General features: G+C 42.7%; 1 protein-coding gene across 8 annotated transcripts in view; it reads left to right on the forward strand.

Annotated features, from left to right (window-relative positions):
• SDK1 (sidekick cell adhesion molecule 1) overlaps positions 1–19,304 on the forward strand; it is a 387,987-nt gene that overhangs the window by 299,592 nt on the left and 69,091 nt on the right. For all 8 annotated transcript variants that reach the window (XM_042036822.1, XM_042036824.1, XM_042036827.1 and 5 more), the window contains 6 exons: positions 1,407–1,516; positions 3,920–4,070; positions 5,936–6,173; positions 11,935–12,050; positions 12,316–12,505; positions 14,368–14,466. In XM_042036822.1, coding sequence (XP_041892756.1) covers positions 1,407–1,516; positions 3,920–4,070; positions 5,936–6,173; positions 11,935–12,050; positions 12,316–12,505; positions 14,368–14,466 — 904 coding nt within the window. The remainder of the gene's footprint in view (positions 1–1,406; positions 1,517–3,919; positions 4,071–5,935; positions 6,174–11,934; positions 12,051–12,315; positions 12,506–14,367; positions 14,467–19,304) is intronic.

The raw sequence follows: 19,304 nt of genomic DNA on the forward strand, positions 1-19,304 counted from the left end.
GAACTTATTGCTCTGGCCTAATTTTCTTTGTGTCATTTCCTCATGCACAAATATAAATATGCAGCACATCAAGTCCTGGGTGAGCAAAGAACTAAAACATCTATAAATAAATCAGGCTGCTTCTCCTGAAGGGGGGAAAAAAAAAAGAAAAGAGTGAATGAAACCTAATTTTCTATTTGAAGTACTTGGGGTATGCAAGATACTTTGGGCTGTGGTGCCCATCGAGTGTTTGACAGCGTCTGTGGCCATAACTTGTACACAGAATTTGCAAGGGATCTGTTTAAAAAAGATTAAAGGAAATAGCTCTTTACACAATGGGTTGTGAGCTTCTGGAATGTGTTGCCACAGCAGCCTGTGGGAATAGATAGTGTCAGTAGGTTAAGAAGGGATAAGGTGTCTTCGTGGATAAGTCTGACTAGACACTGAAGGGAAGAGCTGCCCAGATACCCTGTGCCATCCTTCAGCCCCTGACTGTGGATACCAGGGCGAGGGAATTGGGCTACACTCACCCTTTGTGGCAGGGTTGGAACACCAGAGGAACGTGCTCAGTGCTAGGGAATTATTCCAGGGGCCTTGCCTGAGCTCCCCTGGGTTTCAGCACATCCAAAGTGAAGTCTGGCCATCCACCCCTTCTCTTCTCCCCTTCTCCACACTTCTCCCATGGCTCTCAGGCACAGCCGTGCCCACGGACGCTGCATCTTCCACGTCAGGCTCTGGCCTTTCTCTCATTCCCTGTTGGCTTCCTTTTAAGTCCTGATTCATCTTCATTTAATCTCCAGAAAGCTGCATGGAAAGCAATGCTCAATTCTCATCAGTGTTTAGTCCCTTCTAGCACTGCTGTGGCTGAGGGCCCATGTTGGGTAACATGTTGTGATTAATTAATACAAAGGATTGCTCATGGAAAAGTCTGGTCTGAGTGCAGAGCAGCAGATGAGGTTAAAACACTTTTGTTCTTTGACTTTGTTCTTGTTTCTCTGTCTTCATTTCCATGGCACTTTGCCTCCATTGAGACTTACTTAGTATGCATCAGTTCCTGCGAGTTATTATCAAGGCTATTTTTCATTCTCTTATATTACTACTTGATACTTTTGTATTGTGGCAGGAAGATTGAACAGGGTATTATCACTCTCATGGTGTTTTTTCTGGAGTGGATCGTATCACAGGATCGGGTGAAGTCCCATCACGTACAAGGAGACTTGGATAACTTGGCTGGGTTTTCCCTTTTACAAATAACTAGTCGTATAAAAATTAGTATTAACTGGAAAATGTTTAAAAGCGCTTGTGCTTCCATTGCTGTGATGCCACAATGACACACATCATAAAAGAGGTTACATATATTTATTTATATGTATATTTACATAATTTATAATCTACTTTGTATTCCTTCTTACCTTCCCCTTGTACAGGTTGGTGTGCTGGGTGATGAAGAAGAATGGGTGACTCTTCATGAGGTGGAGAATGAACCTGATGCTCAGATGCTGGAGGTACCAAACCTCACTCCGTACACTCATTACAGGTAAGAACAGCAGGTAATCAGCTGCAACATGGGGAAAAAAATGAGTAAAAAGCAGCATGGAACAGCTTTCCTAATCAGAGACATCTGGCCGGGTTTTATAATCTGAACTAAAGGGGAAAGTTTTGCTGTTTTTATAGGTTATACTTAAAATTACTAATCTGATATTGTTAATTGTAATTTACATACAATCCAGTTGATAACATTTAGAAGGAAATTCAAGTGCCTAGTGAGATGCTTTTACAAGTAACTGCTATCCAGTGATTTCCCTCCCTAAAGGGAGCACCAGTGGAACATCAGCCAGTGACAAATCAATTTTAGCTAAACTGGTGCAAACCTGTAATTATATATTTGCATCAGTTTAAACATCACTTTATTGATTTAACTTAATTTGGTAACATCAGTTAGATGAAACCTTTGTTTATAAGAATTTACTAAGTTAAGCTTAATAGATAAAAGCAATGCCTAAACTGATTGAGGTGACTCTGCATTGTGGGTGCACCCCAGTTAAACAAGATTGATTTTTAAATCAATCCAATCCAAGCAATGCCGTGCTATAGACAAGACTGGAGAATGTGAGGTACTCAACCCTAATGAAAAATACTTTCATGATCCAGCTTGCTAATGTAGAGGCTGGTGAAAAGGAGATCCAGTGGCAAGTGTTAAATCAGCCCTCTAGAAACTTATCCATTTTGTGCTGGCTGAAGGGGCTATTAACTAACCCATGTGCTGTTGTAAGCCAGGAGTAGGTGCAACCAAGGAGAGCTCACGTAATTTACAACTGACTCAGTGCTGGCACGTTAATTTTCTCCCTTGGTCACAAATGTAGGAACATACCGAATTTCTCACTAACTCTCCACCCAAGTGTTTTAAACCTCATCTTGCAGAGCTAAACCTTTTACTAAAAGGTCTTTGAAAATTTTTGGTTGGAGATTTCTGGTGCAGAGGTTTAGGGAAATTATCTTCAGGTTAAGAGGATTTTGCTCTCCTCATAAAAGGGGGATCCTTAAAGGCAGGAATGGGCAGGAAAGTGCAGGTTGTACCACAGTTCAAGGTTCACTGTCCATGAAGAATAAGGAAAACTTGCACACCCAGACAGGCCCATGGAGAAACATCTTTGGCATAGCAAGTAATGAATATGAGAAATTTGGGGGATTGTTTTTTGCCGGTTGTCAAACTTTTTGGTTTATTTTATTCTTGCAGCTCATTTCTCTCTTGTATTTATTAAATTCTGGAGTGATCCCAGTTATGTTGAGATCTTTCACACATCTGGTTCCCCTTTGATTTTTTTTCATTTTAAGGCAGCTCCTCGAACTTTGCCTACGTTTTTCTCTCCTGTACACACTTTTAGGAGTTTTTTTGGTTTTGCTTCAGTGTTGAGCAATTTTATACAAATTTTTGAAACCTAGAAAGCTGTTGCCAAATGGATTTGTTGTCCCCTGCTCAGCTTCAGTCTTTGCTCACTGATGAAATGCACCATGAGAGCTGATTATGAGAGCAGATCTTTACAGGCCGTTCTTCTTTCCTATATTTTGGGCCAGTGTTTGAGAGTGAAATCAGGACAGTATTTGTTTAATGTGTTTCCTTCAGGGCACTTTGGAGGGAGATCAGAGCAGGTAAATAAACACTGCTATGTTGACTGGCTCATCCTTTTCCCAGGCTCAGTCATTAGGTCCAAAAATTAAGTGTTTAATATGAGCAGGTCACGTATTTATGTGCAAGTGCTGGGTGCTTCCAATTGCTTGTGATGGCTGAGAGAATCTGAAATGTACAGCACATCTTAATTATGTGGTTCTTCTTGTAAAAAAAGATGTCCCTAAATCTTCTGTGACCCAATAAGGATTTCTATTGTAGAAGAGATGGTTTCAAGCAGACAGGGTATTTTTTAAAGATGCATATCCATATTAAATAACTTAATCATTCTTGTGCAGGAAGGCTGAAAATGCAGCACACGGATAAATCAGCCTCTTTCAACGAGTAATTGAGGGGAAATGTTATCACCAGTATATTTTTTATATTGACAGGGAATGAGACTATCCCAAGTTTGATATTTTAATACCTTTCTGAATGTATTGTATAAGCATCACCAGAGAAAATCACTTACTGCCAGCATAAGCTCATCAGGCTTGGTATAATTAACATAAATTTCTCACACAAATACCTAAGTTTCTAATAGACCCTAAGCTAATCTCATTTTCATTTTTTAAATACCTGAGAGGATCTGAAAGCAGTTACCATCAAGCATTCAGCAGCGAATACAAAGGGGACCTGTGTGCAGCGACCTTCGCGGAACGTTTAGAAAGCCCCTAATTTGTATTTTTCCACCCCTCCTCCCTCCCTGGAGAAGCGAGGGAGCGTTCTGAGCCCTGACAGCGGCACTCGCTGCCTCTTTCCCCCCTGCTCCAGGTTCCGGATGCGGCAGGTGAACGTGGTGGGCCCCAGCCCACTGAGCCAACCCTCGCGGGTCATCCAGACCCTGCAGGCCCCGCCGGACGTGGCCCCCGGCAGCGTGACCGTGCGCACGGCCAGCGAGACCAGCCTGTGGCTGCGATGGGTGGTGAGCAGCTCGAGGGATGTGGGGATGGAGGGGAGCTGGGGATGGGGATGGGGCTGCACCCCAAGGGCCAGGCCAGCCCTCCCAAAGTGCCTCGTCCTCCTCGCGCTCAGCGCCAAGGAGTAACAGCCAAATTGTTTCCTTTTCCAGAGTAGATGGAAATCTGAGCCTTGCCTTAAGTGCCTTATTAATCAAATAAATTGCCTACTGCCACTTCATCAGGGGAATGTGCCTGTGTGTAAAAGCTTGGCTTTGAGGAGCTCCAGGATCACAGTCTGGGTCAACATGTGGGGCAGGAAAGGAGCGCTCGAGCCAATTTGCTGCTTTCTGGGGCTCAGTTGTTTGCTTGGTATAAAAAGGTCCCCAGAAGGTGCATCCCGGCCATGGGCAGCACCGAGTGGTTCTCAGAGCAGTGGTGCAGCAGCAGCAAGGCTGGGACTCCTGTGGGAAAATTGCATTTAGCTGAAATGGTGTGGAATTATGCACTAAAATGCAGAGATAAATGATTAATTGTGAAGATGCGGCAATTGCTGACATCGCTGTGCCCCTTCGCCTGTCTCAGTTACCTGCAGAGTTGCCACGTTGGGATTTACTTGGCAATTAACCTGCTCCAGAATGGTTTTTCTTCACCCCTGTTAGGCAGAATTTTCCACTGGGGTTACTGTGGTATGAAGTTGATGAAGCACAGGTTTGCTTTTGCCCAAATGTTAGCTTTTCCATGCATAAACTCATTATGGCTGGAAGTCAAAATCAGGCTGGGAACAAGAAAGTGTTTCTCCTGTTGGAAAGGAATAACTCCAGTTTCTCAACAGGACACTGCACTTAGTTCTGAGCCTTGCCAGACTAAAACATGAAGCTTGAAGGTATCACCTCACTACCCACAGAAGAGCTGTTGCAGTTCCTTTGATGGGCCCCACAGAACTCTCTCATGGCTTTTCTGTGGGAATATCATGCCCACATTGGTACTGGCTCCAGACCTACATATCTTCCATCAAAATTAACTCCAGGTTGTTTTAAGAGCCTTTAAAACATTAAGATTGTGGTGCCTAGAAGCCTGTTCTTCTTGAGTCAAATTGTGCAGGGTTCAGGAGGAGCAACAGCCACCGCTAAAAATGACCTGATAAACGCTTTTCATGCTTAATAACATCAATATTTGAAAGTGTTTAATCTCTTTTATTTCAAGACCTGCAGGTGAATCTGTTTTCCCCTGAGAGCTGGGAATTCCTCCCTTCCTACAGAATGAGGGTCACGTTTCTAGCCCTGAATGCCTGCGGGGTAGAGTTTTCTAAGCTGTGAAATGTTAATGTGTATCCAGCTTTCCCAGTGAATCAGAACCGAATCTCAGCCATCCGTGGCATCGTGTAGTTAGTTTTACAGCAGAAAAACTCCAAACTTCGTAAAGTAGGCTAATTATTTCATATTTTAATCTCTGAAATTGCTTGGGGAGTTAGAATACTAGAATAAATCTCTGCTGATAAATGAGTAGGCAGAGAGTCTCAAAAAAAAAGTTAAAAATGTACGATAAATGAATTTGTCACATACTTCAGCAATTTATCATTCATTTCCATAATTAATCACAAAGCTCTGAAATATATTGTATTCATATCATCTTCGTTGATACACCCACAGCAAATGGTTTGGTTTTGTGAGCAAACCTACTTAGTTCAAAATTAAGGTAAAAATCAAAAGAAAATTCCAAGCAGCACAGAAGTGTAGAGATCATGAAGCACAAACCAGAACATCAACGTCTTGATCTTTTTTGCCTTCCTGTGGCCTTACGTGGGTTCAGGCAGCCGTGGGACGTGGCGTGGAAAGCCCCGGCCGTGTGTTCTGACGGGAATGTTGTGTTTTCTTGTGTCATCCACCAGCCCCTCCCCGACACGCAGTACAACGGGAACCCCGAGTCGGTGGGGTACAGGATCAGGGTGTGGCGCGTGGACCTGCCCGCCCCGGCCATGCTGAAGGTCATCGCTGACCGCCTGGCACGGGAGTGCACGGTGGAGGAGCTGCAGGAGTGGACGGAGTACGAGCTGCAGATCCAGGCCTTCAACGCCATCGGGGCAGGGCCCTGGAGTGAGGCCGTGAGAGGCCGGACACGGGAGTCGGGTGAGTCCAAGCACCACATCTGCTGGCACAGAAAACCCAAGAAATTCACCAGGTTCTGCGCTTTTGTTCAGGTTTTAATTTTTTGGTGGGTTGTTGTTTTTTTTTTTGCTGAGCCATTAAATCTGACGTGAAATTTAAAAAAAAACAGCCTCAAGATGCACTGAGGGCAAAAAGACATTTGAAGGGTTATTTCTTTTTTTTATTCCTACCCTGCTTTCATGCACACACCTGCAGGTTTTTTATTTAAAGGAAACAAAACAACCTCTCCCCATTTCTGCCTCAGTGTGGACAAGGAGAAGCTCATATGGAGACTTTTCTGGGTGAAGTGCTCTGTCACACCTCCTCTTCCTCCCCAGTACCCCATGGCCCCTAGTCCTCCCCTTTTCCCTGTCTGCTTCTAGGCTGAGGCAGATTTTCTCACAGCTGTGGTTACCTGAAATTTCATTTCAAGCACCAAATAATTCTAAAAGGGCACAAGTCACCTTAGAGAGCTGATTACACAGAGAGAAATAAAATAATTACCTGAGCTTCTGATGGCACGTTTTCAAACCTGCCTTCCAAAATTGTGTGTACAAGGCTGTGTAGACATAACCTGCTCGGAGACCTAGAGCAGCAGGGCTGTATTGTTGAGCTGAATTGTCCAGGCAAGCAGAGACTTCAAATATCAGAAGGGAACTGTCACTCTCAGGCAACAGTAAATTACTGTTAGCTCAGGAGAACAGTGAAGGCACGTGTAGAAAAGCTGCTCTCTAGCTGTTGACTTCCCCAAAACTTATTTCCAGACCTACCCTGCCTGCACCTGGGAAATGAAAAGTTATGTTGCAAGTTAGTAACAAAGTGAGTGACATTTGTAGTTTAAAAGTTTAATAATAAATCTCTTTGTGACCTTTATTTACGCAAGGTTCAACACTGGTTTTTTTTCCTGTTATTTTTTTCCGATTTTTCTTTGTTAAAGAAGTTGTGAGATTTAATCCTGTGCATGTCTGTGCCCTGTGTACCATGCAGTGTTCCTTGGTGGGAAGCGAGACCAGGCACAGCAGGGTCTGGTCTGCTGGTTCAGATAACTCTGCTTTGAACTAGCCAGGGAGAAGGCTAAACAAAGTCATCCCTCTCCATTAAAGTGTTGCTCTTTGGGAAGGAGTAATTGCAAAGCGATTGCCAGAGGTATTTTAGAGAAGGCTTGTGCTGGAGTTAGAGATAGCATGACCCAGACAAAGCCGTTCTGTATCGGAATAAAAAGATACCGTATCCTCTTTGCTGCTCTTCAAACACTTCTTTTGAAATGTAGTAAACACTGAGATTAAGTCATTTCATAAAACCTTAGGATTACGGTGCTCTTGCTCAGCACTGAAAGATCAGAGGTTACACGTGGATCTGGCATTTTCTCTGGCAGTATTAAGAGAAGGTTGACTTGAAACTGATTGTGGGAGGCACACAGAACCCAGGATCAAAATAACACAAAGCTGTGATCTAGGCTGTAAGGACTCATTTGGTTTTTTCCACGTGTTTTCTTTGATACTGACATCTGATTTCTTGCATAGAGCAAGTCAGGGCTCAGACTTTTGGCTGTTTCTTCTTAGATTTAGAATATACAAGATGTGCTGGCTTAGCAGCAAACTGTATGCATGAAAGCACTTCAGGGAATCTGGAATTAACTTGTATGCACAGTAAAATGGGGTTAAAATGCAAATAAAAGATATTTAAAACTGGAGAGAAAGGTTAAAGCACTTCCAGGTCAGTTTTCAGAACTATTAGAAAAATTCTGGTTATCGCTTATGTTTTCAAAGCACTTCAAAAGCAGGTGTCCTAAATACTTTTTTCTGTTTTTTAGATACAGAGTTTTAGGGGAGTTGGTTTTGCTGGTGCTGGGGGTTGTAAATGTCCCTCACAGCTGGCCAGTGGTGCCTTGGCCAGGATCATGGGGTGCTTCATTGGCACAACTCCTGGTTCTATGTTTTACACCGTCCAAGGGGATAAGGAGTAGAGCCCAGGCACTAAACCAGGTCATGGTATCTGATGGCAGTGCAGCCACTGAAGCCCAAAATCTTTATTGAAAATAAAGCTCTGTTTGAGCATTTGTTTGGTTTTGGTTGTGCAATCACAACACTGATAGCTGAGCACAAATGCCAACAACAATAGTGGGGCATGTCTTTACAAGTACTCACAGGTTTCTGAAGCTCTTGAATATAAAACAAATTGAAACCAAAGAAATTACAAGAGAATAAATAATGCTGTAGGGTTTGGTAACACAGGCTTGAAGAACAGTTGGGAAATTCTATAATGAAAATCTGGGATAGGGTTGCAAGCAGCTGAAGGTGAAGTGAGATGAATTAGGATTCTTAAACAGGACAGGTTCTATCAATCCAAAATGTTTTCGTAATGTTAGAAATTAAATAGCTCATTAAATTTTACAGTGTAAAATAACTGCAGAGTAACAAGCTCAGTTTCCACTCAATAAATTGACGACGACAGTAGGTCCAATATAGAGAAAGCGAGAAAATGCAGAGACATTTGATGCATTAGAACAACCTTGGCAGGGCTGCTTCCTCTTAGACGCAGACCCTCTTGCTTTCAAAAAAATTCATCTCAGATACACCTAACCCAGTGCCTTAATGGATTTTGTGCTCTTAATATTCAGCTACATGAATGTGTGCACTTGTCTTACAGGATGAGCTACTGTAGGAGCATGGTCACACATCCATGGCAAGGATCAATCTCCCAATGCTTCGGAGGCTGACCTTCACAGAGCAGTTACTGTGCTGTGATGAAGCATCTCTTGATAATTTGAATGTGGTCCAGTGTCACTGGGGGAATCTGTCAGTTCGTACAAGCTGACAATTTGGCCCGCAGTACCTAATTTTATAGGCAAAGTGGATGTGTGCTGCAGCTATGCTACTTTGCCGTGAACCTTGCTGGAAATTTGCACTTCTTAGCCGATGTCAGATGTACAATGTGCCACTTTAATTTTTGCTTTCAAAAAGAGTGAGGGATGTGCAGCTAAAATGAGCTGCAAAAATGCAGAGAACCGCTGCATCCCACTCTCTAGCTTTCCTAGAAAGCCAGAATACAGACTAGGTTATTAAAAGCTCCTTTTGGCCCAGTTAGAGACATAAAACAACATAATTTGCTGTATATCAGATGCGGCTGTGTCAGATGTAGAAAAAGGATGCATGATTTTAGATGCCAACGTGGATAACCTTAAAAACTTGAGCTGTTATTGAAGTTCCAGTGCAAAGTGCCAGTAACTCTGATTCCCTACGTTTGATCTTCTGAAGTGCTCCGTGCTGGCAGTTTGCTGGATCAGCTCATCGTTTAGTTTCCGTGTTTCCGGTGCATTTTGTTCAAGCTCTGGGATTTTTTTGGACACTGTTGCTTGGCTTCTGTGCTGTTCTTGCAGGTTACTAATGAGAACTGAGCTTTTTGGAGCTTATAACAAAGTCTTCAGTGCAACTGTTTAAGGAAAACAGCATTAGAGAAGGGAGCTTGCAGAGGAAAGAGGGATTATGTGACTCACTCACTAATTAGTCTCAGCAAACTATAATTTCTTTGAATCAGAGCTTCCTGAGAGAGGAGATGGGTCAGAGAAATGAAGGTTACCTTTCAATTCATTCTTAAAGGGTCAATCAGAGTCTGTTACTTGATAAAAGACTGGCAACAATAAGATCCATGAAATCACTTGCAGGTCCTGAAATCATATTAGAATAGAATTCTTGACACTGAGGTGAGAACTGAAGATTTAAAGCTCACTCAATGAACACAAGGATTTTTGCCATTCAGGCATTTGACTTAGATTCCTTTCCAGGGAGAGGGGGCATTCAGCTTGTCTGTCACTGGGAATTGAGAGGGGTCTGAGCTAATGAACCTTTAGACAGAGAATTCTCTCCCTTGTCAGCTGTCCAGTGCCCCCACCAGCAGCGTGACCATCCACACCTCAAAGCCAGGATGCCCTTGGGGCCAGCCTGGGCACAGCCTTCACCTTCCGTGAATTCAGGAGAGCTCATGGCTGCTGATCAAAGAGGAAAATAAATACTTGTAAAATAAAGTAACTTTTTCTCTCTTGAAAGGCCCCAAACCAGATAAAATAGAAATAAATGTGGCTGGAAAGGGCTTCTTTCCTCTACACATCCGGGTTTCTTGTGACCCACCTCCACACTTTCTCTCTTCAGGAGTGATTCATGTGGGAGTAGCTCTTTGTGAAGGTCTACAGATAAAGTTATGGCAGCTATCCAAAGACATTCATGGCTCCTGGCAATCTATTTTCCTTTAACATAATTATATCCTTGTGGGGGATAAATCTGGGAGAAGATTTAAAAAAAAACCAAAAAACTAAGGCACTTCAATGTTGGAGGGGAAAAAAAATTGGATTTTAGTCTGCTGTGGTGTCGTGTGCTGGTGCTCTGTTTCTCATGCCCCAGATAATTGGTATCGGAAATTGTTTCAGAAATTACTATCTCTGCCGTTAACCTTGAGTGTACAGGGGTGGGGGTGCCACCTTTTTGGGGTGGGTTTTTTCAATTTTTATTAATTCTGGTGTCATACTCATTATCTCGTTCATGTTGCTAGGAGCTTCAGGAGCTTGCCTCCAAAACAGCAGATCTTTTTTTTCACTCGGACAGCCAGGAAAGCATTCCTTTGGCAGAGATTTGGGCTGCTTTTTGTGATATATTCAGGCCCTAATCAAGTTTTACTGTCCCTAAGTGCTTGTGTAACATAACTTGGTGAATGTTCTCTTGAGGTCTGACAGGTGTATCAGGCTTTAGAAAAGATTGTACCCTTCAGATGTTGGAAATGCCACAGGGAAAAAAGGCAAAAGGGCAGCATAAAAAGTGAACTCTTAAAAATAGCCTCACATCCTGCTTGCATAACATGACATGCCATTAAGCTTGCCTACAAAAGGCTGCACTTGTGTGGTTCTGCAGCACTTCCAGTTTTAATGGCATGGGAAAATGCAAGTTTGCTCTTCTCTGGAGTCAGAGAAAATTACAGTGTTCCTGCGCCATCAGTTCTAACGATGTTTCCAGTTTCATAAAAGCCAATTTTGCAACATAAATGAAATGGGCATCTCTCATTGACACCATATCAATCCCTGAAAATACACCTCGTGTTAATGCATCCATCTCTAATTGATGTATTGCAAATGTTGAGCGCTATCACATCATCAAAAGGCTGCAGAGGTTAAAGAACTTCTTATTGAAGTGGGAGTGCAATCCAGGGGGGCAAATTATTGCTAGCTCTAGACAAGATGCTGTAATTTCCTTTCAGATAATATAGGAAGCCACAGGGGCATAAAACTTCTTGTTAGAACAGATCGTGCTATAAGATAAACTCATATTCAGAGAGATTTCCAGCTTTTTGGCATAGGGAATAAAAAGTATGGGAAAGAAATACTGGGAGATAGGCTTCTGGAGAAGTCCAGGAATGTTCTAATTACTGCAAATATATAGAACTTGAAATTTATTCATAGCTGTCAATATTTACTGTCTGTCTGTAGACACTGATAAGTATTAAATGTTTAGCTCTTTACAAACATTGTCATTTCTGAGATGAACTGGCAAGAAATTGTGAGGCAGGCTGAAATATAAAGATGATGAAGAATGAATACAAGATGAGAAGGGATTGTCTAAAATGTATTCCAGCCCTTTTGGGTTTGAATACTCTTCTATGGGATCCTGGAAGAATCCCAGGCAGGTAGGGAGATGGAGCAAAATGATCTGATATGTCTGACCTATTTCTGCTCTCTGGTAATGCTGTGTGGTTCCAGTTCCCTCTGCTCCTCCTGAGAATGTCTCTGCTGAAGCCGTGAGCTCAACCCAGATCCTGCTGACCTGGGCAGCAGTTCCTGAGTCTGAGCAGAATGGTCTCATCCTGGGCTACAAGGTATGCAACTGGAGTTTCATACTCATTTGATTTTTAGTGCATTACCAGGATATGATTTTGTATTGTTATATATTATTCACCTGCTGGATTTTGTTATTATTCCTAAGTCAGCTGGAGAAGACACAGGGAGTGTGCTGGCTTTGGAAGGGGGTGATGGGTGAATATAATTTCATTTTATATGGAGTGACAAGGAGGAATCTCCCTCTCTTCAATCCTTGTGCACCAATCTCTTTCCTTCTGTGTCTCATCTACATTTATCCTGCAGATCCTTTACAAAGCAAAGGATTTGGACTCTGAACCCAAGAGCCAGACAGTGAGGGGGAACCACACCCAGTCTGTGCTGCTCTCTGGCCTGAGGAAATTCATCCTCTACGAGCTCCAGGTGCTGGCATTCACCCGCATTGGGGATGGGGTCCCCAGCTCCCCAGCAGTGACAGAGAGAACCAAGGATGATGGTGAGTTTATAGGTCATCAAAATAACCATCTTATTTGATCCGGACTTTTAGTGCACTTTATTTTAGTGGTGCAAGTGTAGGCAACAAATATTTGGATTTTGGGGGGGTTTTTTTTTCACCTTTGAACCCAAAGGACATTGGTTGTCCCCGGTATAACTCAGCAGTATCCCAGTGGTCATTGGTTGAGGATCTGGCAAAAGCACAGAACCAGTGTCCCCTATTTCCTCCTTCCCTGCAGCTAAAGAGGAAAAAAACTTCTAATATTGAACTCTGAAGTTTGGTGGAGATAATTTCTATTGAAGACAATTTTAGAGCCCAGTTATGAATTCCTATTGAAGTTCAATCATGCTAAAAAAAAAAAAAGTGCTGTAATTGAAAGCAATAAACAAATCTGGGTCTGATTGGACTGATGGAAAGAGATGGAATTTGCAACTCCAGTAATCCACTCTCCTTTTTTTTTACCCCCAAAAGAATAAGACATTGACCTTGACAATGATCCCACCAGCTTCCTTTTGCAGCTGCCTCCAGCACTTTCCAGGGGGTTCCCAGTGCAGTTGGATGTGCTGAAGGAACCCAACCAAGCACTCCCTGAGCACACTGGTGTGGTGGAAGCATTCCTGCTGGTGGAATTCTACAGAATTTTGGTTCCATTCTTGAAATATTTTTTGGCTTTGCAGATGCTAAAACTGCTTTTACTTTCATTACCTTTTCAGGAATAAGTAGGTTGAGATCAATGTGAGAGGCTTCTGTTTAAGTCTCCCTCTTTCTCATCAAAATCTTTTCAAAATAATAATGAAGTAAACATTGGTTTACACAAGCAAATTCATTAAGGTAATTTGGTTTGCCTGAAAACACATTCACACTTCTGGCTTAACACAACATTTTCCATGCAGTGCAGGGAAGAAAGGAGTGGGAGCATGTGGGGTCAGGAACAGGGACAACAACTCCCTGACATTTTCTTAGCCTTTTTCTCAGCATACTCCCTGTATGGGGACCTGGCTTTTCTTTGAAAGGAAAAATAAGGAAAATTACTGTTAGCAGAACTCTGCAGGGAGAGAAGAAGCACTCAGTGAAATGTACATATCAGGCTGTAATGAGAAATACTTAAAACTGTTTGTTTTGGATAACCCCATTATAGCAGTTCCCTCCTTAAGTGCATGTTGGCAAATGAAACAAATTGTTCTTCCATCTCCATACCCCTGACATAAATATGTTGTGTCTCCTCTGGGCTCAACTTAATTAAAAGTATCACCAGGAGTAATGCAGGTGGAATTTGTGCTGAAGGGGAAAATTCATGGATGGTAATGCATGAATTAGCATCTCCTCACCTCGTGAACCTGGGCTGGTCAGTCCTGTCTGTGTTAATGCGCCTCTCACCTACCTCGGGTTCTCCTGCTCACACGTCAGTGTTTAAGATGCAGATGTGAAGTCAGGAAGCAGTTCAAAGCTGGTGCTGATGACACAGAGAGGGGATATTATCAAATTCCAACAGGTATGAAGTGGATTAAGCTATATAATTCTCTGTAAAGGCAGCCTGGTGTCTTGCTTCGTAATGTGTTCTCAGCTACACCAGTGGTGATGCTGCAGCGAGAAAAATCCTACAGAGCTCAGAGCTCCTGGTGCAGTCAAAAACCACTGTAGGATGCTCTGGTCTGTGCTGTGTTTGGTGTCTGAGGGTGTTGGAGGCCTTTATCCCTGGACAGATTCCTCAGAATAAATGTATATTATGCACACGCACAGGCGCATCCAGTCATTATTGGAGAGCTACATCTTGGGCTGTAATTCTGTACAGGGTGAGCTGAGCGCTTGTGATCCCCCTGCTGTGCAGCCCTTGCTGCCATGATCTCTGTGTTCCCTTGCAGCCCCCGGGCCCCCCGTGAGGCTGGTGTTCCCCGAGGTGAGGCTGACGTCCGTGCGGATCGTTTGGCAGCCACCGGAGGAGCCCAATGGAATTATTCTGGGTAAGATGGAGCAGCAAACCCTGGGCTGGGAGTGGATGGATGGAGACCAAAGCAAGCTACGGCTGTTGGGTTTTTCTGTGCCTTGCACATAAAGCTGAAGAAAAGAAAATGTGCTGCTGTCAGCTGGGGGCCTGTGGTGAGGGGACAAGTCTGCATGGCTCCGTGGTGTGGGTTCTCCTGAGCCAGAATTAGGTGTCACTCAAGGCACTGTGACTGAATGTCATCTCTCTTCCCATCTGCATTTGGTAACCTGTTTTGACTGACTGTTGGGAAAACTGCCTGGAGACCTGGGTTTTTCCCACCTTTGCCAGACATGCCCAAAGTTTCAGTTTCACGTGTGCTTCTGTTTTATTGCTTCCTTTGGATAATATGTCTGACAAGTCATAAGGAGTTAAATCCTGTTTGACCTTTCATCAAGTGAAAGAGAAGCAGCAAGACACAACAGGAATTTGTAGAAAACCTTCCCGTTCCCATAACTCTTGGGTTGCCTTTGCAATATGGGCACCAGCCACTATTGTACTTAAAACATGAAGACTTTTACAATATAAGAATCCATTTCTGCCTCTAAAATTAACGTAGCTTGTAGTTACTAAGCAATTTTGTGTTCTCTGCTGATGCTGAACACATTTCACAGTAGTTCTGGCTGGTGAGTAAAGATTTGTGTCTCAATTCTGAGAACAGAAGCAAAAGCTTTTGTTTTTGTCTAGTACTCAGCCTGCCAGGCCTTTCTGCTTCTAATTTCACTGCCATCGTTCATGCTCACGTGTACGCTTTTACCAATATTTCCTAAAGCCTTCCTTGCTGGCTGGAGGGTGCCTGCTTCAAGTGCTCCTGCAGAGGTGGTGTTGCTTTAAATACAGACCTAGTCCTGCATTAAACCTAAATCTTAAGTCAAGAACTCCAAGTGTTTGCTCAGGTGTGTAGTTTACCAAAGTGATCCTGGCATCTGAAGACACAGGAAAATCATCAAACGGCATCCAAAGGCAGACGCTGCAGGATTTTCTGAGCACGAGGAGGAGTCTGTGTGAAGCTTGGCAGTGGTGAGCTGCCAGAGATGGATCCACGCAGGGTTTCTCTGCAGCTCAAGGAAGCTTGGCTTCCAGGTTGTCTTGTGGGTTTGATTTGTTGCTTTTTTTAAGAAACTGTGTGTCCTAGAACTTGCTCTCAGCAGAGATTGAGATTTGAGTCGCAGGATGTGGTTAAGGAGAGAAAAAAATCATTTGATAGGAATGATGAGAAAGCACAAAAGACATTTTGTTCCCCCAACTGTGTTCCAACTTCTCACATTGCTGCACTTTGTCGGCCTCATTTGCAGGAGTTGCTGCAAGCTCAGTGGAGTAGGAACTTTCCTTTATTTTGTCTTTGCAGAGTGCTTTGTGCAGTGCATCCCCTCCTCATCGCGTTCTTGCTCGTTGCCATTATGGTGATGATAAAATCATACAAAGGCAGGGTTGGAAGGAAAGGGAAAGAGTGAATCTTTGGCATGTTTATCATGTACACTGTTGTTTCCAGTGTCTCTCACAGCCCATGCCCAGTAAGACATCCCAGTATACATCATACAGTCCTTGACTACACTGATGGTGTAACTAACTTGGTTGATGTCCCACTGTTCATTCCTGCCCTTTCCCACAGCACACTTCCAGGTCAGCCAGTCCTCCTTTTACAAGTACGTTAAGCTTTTTCTCTTTAAGTGTGATAATTTGCAGATGCCTTTATTGAATTTCATCTCACTGATTCCAGACCATCTCTCTTCATTACCCAGATCTCTTTAAATGACACTGGTGTCCTCTAAAGTGTGCACAGCTTGGTTTCATTTCTGGAGTTTGCAAGCAGATTGGCAATTCCATCAGCCAGGTCATTAATGAAAGTATTAAACAGGACCAGACTCATTCATGAGGTCTCATGAGAGCTTACTATGTCCTCCCAGGTTGTTAGGAAATCACTGATAACAGCATTTTGACTTTATTTTTTTTAAGTGTTCATCTCAAAATGTGTGGTATTTTTCTTAGATTCTATTATTCAATTTGCTTTTGGTGGGACTGTGTGCAACCATATTAAAGCCTTACTCAAAGTCAATGTGGATCATATCTACTCTTCCCACCTGGCCAATTATACTGTCAAAATGGAAAACAGATTATTTGATATTTATTATTTGCTCCAATCAAACAGGTATTGGCTGCTCCTTGGCACGTTATTATCCTCGTGGATGCTTGTATATTGACTCATATTTTTTTTCCACAATCTTTCTGTGTATTGAACTTTAGTTTGATTTGTCCATAATTCCTTTAGCCTGTCTTGCCTCCTTTTAAAAGACAGTGTACTCTGTTTGCCCTTTTGTATTGTTCTGGGATGTCACCTGTCGTCCACAAGTCCTAGAAGAGAATGGCTAATTATTCAGAGATGGCTCCATCTCTGCAGGGGAAATTTTATCAGGCCTTTCTGACCTGATTACATCCAGCTTAACTAAATCTTCGTTAACCTGTTCTCTATTCCAGCCTACCTCCCTACTTACATTGTTGTCACTTTTAATTTGTGTGGAGGATCTTGTCAGCACCGACTTCTCGTTGTGTGTGAAAACAAAGCAATGGAGGAATCAGCCTTCCTTCCCTTTCTGCCTCACCTGTCTTGTGCTCATTTTTTCTTCCTGCTGGCTGACCTGTCCTCCTCCTCTCTTTCAGATTTCTAACGTATTTATGAAATCTTTCTTATTGCCTCTGCTGCTCTTCAGGTGATAACTCACTTTGCTCTTTGGCCATTCTGATTTTGTCCCTACATGCCTGTGCTGTCTATTTATACACTCCCTTGGAGCTGTGTCCTGTTTCAACTTTTTGTCCAATTCACTTTTGATTTTCAGGTCATTAGTGAGCTCTGAATGCAAACATATTGGCTTCTTAACATCTTTTGTCTGCACTGGGATAGTTGTACCATTTTTATTTGTCTCTTAAAATGGTCAGCTAACCTGGATTCCTTTTTCCCTTAGAATTCTTTGCCAGGGGGATGTTACCTGCCAGTCCCCCCCATCCACATCTTTGAAGTCCATTGTCTTTATTCAACAGTTCTCACTCTTTTATTTTTTCAATGGTAGAAATACTGAGGTTCCTGGAGGAAGTAGTTAGCTGCCAAAGAGAGAAAAAGAGAGAATTGCTTATGCTGGGTTCTTCTGTGATTTTTCCTAAGAGGTGAGCTGTGCATCAAAAATAGATAAAGAAACAATGTGTAGCATTCTAAGGAAAGGTTGCAAATTTTGGGAGTTTTGTTTTTTTTTTTTTCCCCCATACAGTTTTTACATCTTATTACTATAATGAACCTCCAAAACAGCACTGTAACCCCCTGGTCAAGTGCACCAAAGTGGCGTCCTTGGGAAAAATAAGTGAACGTAATTTTGTGCGCTGCCCTTCTATTCACTCACGGGGCTCAAAAGAAAAACCACTTGCTTTGCAAGAGCAACTTATATTCAGAGCCTTTGAACTAATGTTCCTGCTCTGCCTGCCTTGTTCTCTGAGTACACATGCACCTTTGCAGCTAACATTTTTGTAATCTATATAAAAATGTGTTCTAGCATTTCAGAGAGAGATTAGCAGGATGAAATACTGGCAGGCACCAAGAGGGAAAACCACTTGTTTGTTTGTTTAAATATTTTACCATGCAAGACTGCTAGATATTTCCCTTTTTCCTCCTGGGAATGTTACGCCAACCATCTGAGGCTTCACTCTGTCTTCCTCTCTGCACTCAGTTCAGCCAGCACCCACATAGTTCCTTTAAATACTATTAAAGATAAATGAGGCATTAATGTGCATATGTGCACTTCAAGCTATGAGCTCCCCCTGAAAATGAGAGCTTAACCCACATCCTTCCAGGCCCTGGTTAGTATTCCTCACGGTATCCTCATATTTAGCATTTACCTGGAGCTTATTGCAAAAAAGTGTAAGAACTCCAGCGAGAATTAGAAGCAAAATTGGATGTAATCCATGTTTGCAAATTCCTATTTTGATCCCGGGCTGCATTTGCACACCCGCTGGCCCTAAAACAGATAAGCAGGAAAATCAACAAACTGGATTGCTGCTCCGCCGTGCGGAGCGTAACCTCACGGTATCGCTCGGCTCTCCCCGAGTTCTGTGACAAATTAATAAGTGTTTGTATCTCTGCTGCACCATGGCCTGCACCAACGGGTGCTGTCACTTCTTGAAGGGCTTTGTATGGTGATGAGCTTGAAAGCTTTTTGATATTCATGGGGTGTTGTCACCCTCCTCCTGCCTGTTTGCTTTGGGGAATCCAGCGGTTGCGTTGTGGTGACCTAACGTTTAACAGGCAGCTCGGGCTGCTGCCGTTTACTGAGTTTGGAAAGTGTGCAGCTCATGGAACTGCTTGCACTTGTGCAAAAAATGCTCAAAAAGATGTTAAAGTGAAAAATAAGCCTAGTTTTAATGAATAAATAAACTCATGAAGACTTGATCTGTCAGGGGGTTTTGTATGCTGTTTTGGCCTGGTAGTGGTAGGACTTCTAACAGCAGAAGAGGTTCGGGATCTAAAGCTATACAGGGAAAAAATTAAGAAAATAACATGAATTCTTATTGACCATCCAGCTACTTCACATTCTGTAAGATACTCCTTTCCCCAAAAAGTTTGCTCTGATCACTTTTTAAAGGTTATACTTTCATTCATAACCTTTGATTTTTTAATTTTTTTTCCCCTAAGATATCTGCAACATCTTACTGTCATAATCTAGTAAGGAAAGGAAGCTGCTCATTCCTCCACTGGAGCAATTGCATGTTATAGCCCTTGAGCATACATTAATTTCTCTTTGAACACTTTCCATTTACCTCTATTGATTTGCCTCG

Source organism: Corvus kubaryi, unplaced genomic scaffold (genome assembly GCF_017639235.1).
Source record: "Corvus kubaryi isolate FWS band 111438036 unplaced genomic scaffold, C.kubaryi_AGA036_p1.0 37387, whole genome shotgun sequence".
NCBI lineage: Eukaryota > Metazoa > Chordata > Aves > Passeriformes > Corvidae > Corvus > Corvus kubaryi.